This window comes from Epinephelus moara, chromosome 22 (assembly GCF_006386435.1).
Source record: "Epinephelus moara isolate mb chromosome 22, YSFRI_EMoa_1.0, whole genome shotgun sequence".
Lineage (NCBI taxonomy): Eukaryota > Metazoa > Chordata > Actinopteri > Perciformes > Serranidae > Epinephelus > Epinephelus moara.
The window spans coordinates 16,973,018-16,979,017 of NC_065527.1; the positions used below are offsets into that span (position 1 = coordinate 16,973,018).

The following is a 6,000-nucleotide window of genomic DNA, read 5'->3' on the forward strand; positions in this document are numbered from 1 at the left end:
ATGCACACGCACACACACTTCCACTTCCGATCCTGAATTCCTTTCCCCTCCACTGTCTTAATGTTAAAATGTAAATTGGGTGACAGGTGAATATTGAGGAGGTGAGCGATAACGGGGAACATCTTCACTCAGCCACATTATCGCGGCTCCACATCACCAAGAAGTGCCTATTCAATATCGGTACCTTTGGCGGAGTGTGGGGAGAAACACACTTTTGTGTGCGTCCCTTTGTATTCATTGGACACACTGTATAGACACCTGCATGTGCACTTATGCTCACACACACAGTCACAGAATCACATCCAGTGGCTTATCTTTTGGAATAAGAAAAGGGGCTTGTCAGGATGGCACATTGTACGTATGTGTGTGTGTGTGTGTTTGTGTGTGTGTGTGAGGGGAAGGCAATGTGCATTAGGGCGATTACAATATCAGCCGACTCCAGATGGAGGCAGGAAAATAAACAGTGGGAGAGAGAGAGAGACCGTGAGGGGAAAGACATCATGAGAAGGAGCCTAAGAGAGAGATTGTGTGCGTGTGTGTGTGTGTGTGTGTGTGGCAGTCTGCCTGTGTGCGATACAGTTTGAGAAAGTGAAGTTAATTAGCAACTCAATCCCAGTCTATATAGAGAGGACTGAGAGCAGCATGTGTGCGCGAGAGTATGTGTGTGTTTAAGTTGTCCTGCACATGTCTATCAGTGTGTTTTAGTCCAAGAACCCTGAACTGTAACAAAGACACAGTTAGCCAGTGAAAAATTACATTTCCCAGCTGTCCGTCTTTAACAATACTGCTAGTTCAGCTGTCTCTATGCTACTGTTTTTTTACAACAGTTAAGGAAACGAAGAAGAAAAAGAAGTTGGATTCTGTCGCATTCAGGAACCGACCTATTATAAATATGATTTCCCATTTGTTTCCTAAATGGCTTGACGTGTGAAAATCTATGAAAAATTAACTGCACCCATGAAACTTGATGAATAGTCAGACTGTGCCCTATTGGCCTCTTCTTCACTTGCCCTATAAGTCTCATGTTATCTGGAGTAAAAACACGAACAAGGCCAATAAAATCAGTTTGTAGTGCTCACTGTTGACTTTGACATTAAATAAGCCCCTGTAAAGGCCAACTCATGGCTACAATAAAACAAAGACCTCTTGCTTTTGTGAGTGCTGGGGAGCGCTCTCATATACAACACACTTGCACACAAATACATACACAGAGCCACACTCACACACACATAAATGTGAGTCCTTTTATACCACTGCTGCTCTTTCATGGGTGATGAAATTCAATAAGCAGTGAAGAGAACTGCCCTCTCGCTGATAACCATCAATGGGCCTATCGATCTACAAGGGCATGTGTGTGTGTAGGTGCATGCACACACGCGCACACACACACCCTGACTCCATCTATAATTCGCTCTGGGACTTGGTAAGAGATGGCTCTGAATAATCAGAACAGATCTATACATCTTGAAGAAGTGCATGGAACAGTGGTTTTAGTGTCTAATTCTACTGCTGACATTTGCCCTCTGACTGCAGGGCTTTATATGCAACTTGTGCCTACTTAAAAACGCTCTGCCTTCTCTGTCTTTATACAAGGAACAGTGTGGAGGATTTCAAGGGATATACTGGCAGAAATGGAATATAATATAATAATTATGTTCTCTTCAATGTATAATAACCTGAAAATAAGAATAATATTTTTGTAGCTTAAAATGAGTCCTTGTCCACGAAGTTGGCTAAAAACTGGCTCTAGGTTGGACCTTTCACCTTTTTAAGTCTGCCACTGTAGTTAGCACCCCTTCTGCGACAAGCCAAAACAGCCAAGCAGCATTAGAAAAATTATGTTTTTTGAAGTGAAACTGCTTTATTCAGTGTTTTTACCAGTTTAAATCACCAGGTCTGTTTGTTTTGGAGAAAGAGACCTCTGGATAATTGGGCTCCCTGTAAAAACCTCCTAAATGTCTGAATCTAAAGTTATAAGCGAAAAGCCAGCAGTCGTCTGCAAATAGCTGCGCAAGATTGGAGAAACACTGATTTACTGCTTTATGCAGTGTTTTAACCTATTTAAATCACCAGGTCTGTTTGCTTTGGAGAGGGAGAGACCTCTGCAGATAGTTCAGCTCCCGGTAAAAACTTTCTGAACAATTTCCACAGAAGGAATCCGAACCGGGAGTTTATGCTTGGTACATGGGAGAAGTCTTCAGCTGATTAGTGACTGATAGTCCTTACCGCTAGATGCCACGAAGTCCTGCAGACTGGATAACAGAAATATTGTATGTTTTTCCTTGGGTGAGATAGCAACAAACCCTCCAGACTGAACTCCGGGAAACTGCATTATGTGAAATTCATTTCAGCCAGCTGAAGCACCAGGAAAGCTCACTTATTCCAAGAAATGAATTAAACAAAAAAAACTGCCAAACTCTTCAGAGCATGCCGCATTTATAGCATATAGTGTAGCCAGCCAATAAACGATAGACAAAACCAACTCACCAAACAAAAGCTGTGTCTAGCTGATCACTTTGTGCCGCAAGCATTCTCATATGGGCTCAGTTAAGCCCAAATGAAAACAATACAGTTGATGCAATCTCTCTGGGCATCATCCAGTACCAAGCCTTTTGCCTTTTGGTGGGAGAATATTTGCATCGACGCGTAGCTGTGGGAAGGTAGAGCCTTACAGCTGATACAGGAATACACAAGGGGGCTTCTAGATGTAGCTGGCATATTAACTCTGTTGAGTCATCATCACTTATTCACCGTGCAGCAAACCTGGACTGCATCCAAACGTCTGTGTGTCATACTTAAAAGAAGTGCTTTGTAATTACATCACAGAACTGGAGCCTTAATATGACTCTGTGCTAAAGGGGAAATCAGTTTTTATTCCCTTTGAAATAATAGTAATTCATTATTTGAGGCTGAGATCTGAATGCTGTGTTTGGGTGCAACATGCACCAGTAGAGAGCTATTAGCTGTGGTTAGCATGAAAAGGCACTGGAAGAAAAAAAATGCTAATAATCAAGCCAAATTGATGTGTGCGTGTGTGTGTGTGTGTCTGTATGCATTCAATCTTTTTCAACCTGACAACCAGGAGTGTATAATACGTGTTTGTGCGCTTGTGTGTGTGTTTGTGTGTGTGTACAGGCAAGAGGAAAATGGCTGCCATCATTTTTGCAAGGCCACGTCTGTGTCTGTGAGCAGCGGTCTGATGCATTTGACCCTACAGCCTGAGAGTTGGGAGGAGGAGGGGGAGGAGGGAGAACAGGTGTGAGGCAGGCTGGTGGCTGGGCAGATGGCCCCTGGAAGTGCTCGCTGATGCTGCAGAGCCTGGACCACAGAGAGTGAGACGGTAACGTTAATACAAGCCTGTTTATACAGCGTGCACGGACGTGGATGCAGCTACATGCGCAAACACACACATGTGCGGCCACATGCGCACACAAACACAGTGATAACCTGCAAACGGCACTTATCATTCACTCTCCCCTCATCGCCAGCTTTGTTTACCTTTCATTTACTCCCTCTGTTCCTCTGTCTCTCTCTTTATCTCTGTAAACACACACACTCCAGGTAATGGTCTTTTCAGTCAAGTCACTACTTTAATGGCAGTCCCAGTGGTTAAAGAATGGGGAAAATAAACAACAGATGACAATAAATGACAGCAAGGGTAACCAGTTCAAGCAGTATGACCACTGCAGTAAGCTAAATAACAATCATAACTCATATTGATAACAAAAAAACTCAATTTGGATCACTGAAATTACCCATATGCATCATGACAGCCAAATAAACTACTAGTCTTGGATTCACTGAATATATTATTAGATTTTCTCATTTTAAAACATGTTTTCTTGTTGATATACATAGCTTATATCAGTGGGATAGAAATGCTCATAAACAATTCTCCTTTTCATCTACTATATTTAACTCAGCAAGGACTACATCTGCAGTGGGTCACGCTTTTAAGAGGAGTTAACAATCACCCTCTTGGATGCCTACAAAGCTTTGCATGGGACTATTCGGCATGCGTAAAAAATGTCCAAAGCCCTGTGGGTTTCCAGAAGATATTTTCCTCCCTCTCTAATCCGAGCCGTGAGAACAGTCGGGCATCGACAGCAGGTTGAGCCCCAGCAGCCTCCCTCCCTAACCCGCATGTCTGCTCTTTCCCAGTCGGGGGAACGGATTCCCACTGGAGTAAAATATAGCCCGAACCCTTTAATTTCAACCCTGCGCCACTCCATTAAAAAAATACATCTTTTTTTTGCGCTTTTTGGCTATGTGATGATGACAAAGTCGCAGCGGGTGGAGATGGAAACTTCACATGGATATGAGAAGATGTGTTTGACAGTTGTGACAGAGCTCCGGAGGATGTTTTCAAATGCAAACTCTGAAATGCAAAGTCCTGTCTAACAGGGAGCAGAGGGAGAGGAGGAGAGAGGCTGGAGTGGCTCCTCAATGAGCGCACAGGAATGGCAAAGTCTATGCATCCAAAAAAATCTTTCCAGTAAACAACAAACATTATTTCTCGGAACAATCATTAATGGCCAGGAACATTGGAAATCAAATTAGGGAATGCTCTCAATCCAGTGAGAGGGGACTTGTGATCATTAAAGTCACCTTGTATTGTTTTAATTTCTGATTTAAAAACCTGCATGCTCTCAACACTCAGTGACACATCATTGTCTATCCCGCGCTGAGGAGCGGCGATACACGCCTCGCTATAATAAACCTGAGTGTCCCTGATTTCTGGGGATTATCAGCTCATGTGAAGGCTACTTCACCTCTCCAAAGGAGTCCTGACAGATCTAAAGGAAGTATCCAAACTTGATCCGTGAACTTAAGTTGCCTGTTGCCCGAGAACAACTCTCCATCCTGGGTTTAAGCGCATGAATTGACATCTGCTTTTCATGGAGACGGCAGCGAGTTGGCGTCACTATTTAAACAAACTGAACCAATAATTCATGGAAAGCTAACTGATCTTCTGTATAACACAAAAAGTTCAGTCCTCAAGACACTTAAGAACATTTAAATGGGGTGCCAATTGTTTAATGTTAGGATATACTGCCCATCTTCAACTTCAATTCATCAAAACAAAAATCTATTTCTCTGCTACTCTTCCCATTACAATGAAATGCGTTTGTAACCATAACATCACGCACAGCACACACACGCATTGTTCGCTCCTGCAATAGATTTACAATCGCAGTTCATCTCAGACAATAAAAATAAAAATAAAAATAAATAGACATAATGTAATTGCTGGCTGCACAGGCCGACATGGTGTGTTTTTACACAAATCACACCTCTGGAGCACCACAGCTTCTGCTTACTTTACACTAAAATATATGAAACAACGCCAAATATCAAATTTCATAGTGGGTCAGCAGCTATTTCATGTTTTCCCCCTTAATTTAGCGCACACACGTCTATAGAAGGACACAGCCAATGCGTAATTGGGAGCATATAATCACTTAAGCAAAAGAGAGGGCCACTTACACTGAAAAGAGGCAGAAATTCCCACCATGCGGTACGTTGATGTGAGAGGGCTAAATAATTTCCAGTCCTATTGACTCCGCGCAAGGTCCCCTCGATGATCCGCTTGAATAGGGGAGACGGCAGCTACAGAGTCCGGCCAGCTCTCAGGGGCTCTGGCGGTGTACTTCCAGCAGCTCGGAAACGGTGTTCAAACTTGGACAAAAGAAGAAGAGGCAGCTCACGGCTTCGCAATAAGTGAACAGTCACTGGGAATATTCAGGATGGGAGAAGCCGGGAGTCTTGTAAAAAGCGCAGAGGCAGAGAAGGAGGAGAGATAAGACAGAGATGGAGAGGGAGGATGCAGTAGTGCGCAGGGCACGCGTCTGATTTTCTTTCTTTCGCACTTTCCGCCAAAATCCTTTCAGCGTCGAGTCGGTCTAGGTTGTAGAGATCGGTTTTTAAATATGAGGATAAATTCATGCACACACCCGCGGTCAAGGGGCTCCTTGTTTTCTGCTTCTCCGTTGGCGTGGG

The 6,000-nt window shown here is 43.4% G+C and overlaps 1 protein-coding gene across 4 annotated transcripts in view; it reads right to left on the reverse strand.

The window, feature by feature from the left end:
• runx1t1 (RUNX1 partner transcriptional co-repressor 1) overlaps positions 1-6,000 on the reverse strand; it is a 70,610-nt gene extending 64,610 nt beyond the window's left edge. For all 4 annotated transcript variants that reach the window (XM_050035083.1, XM_050035080.1, XM_050035082.1 and 1 more), the window contains exon 1: positions 5,488-6,000. In XM_050035083.1, coding sequence (XP_049891040.1) covers positions 5,488-5,515 — 28 coding nt within the window. In that variant the 5' untranslated portion in view covers positions 5,516-6,000. The remainder of the gene's footprint in view (positions 1-5,487) is intronic.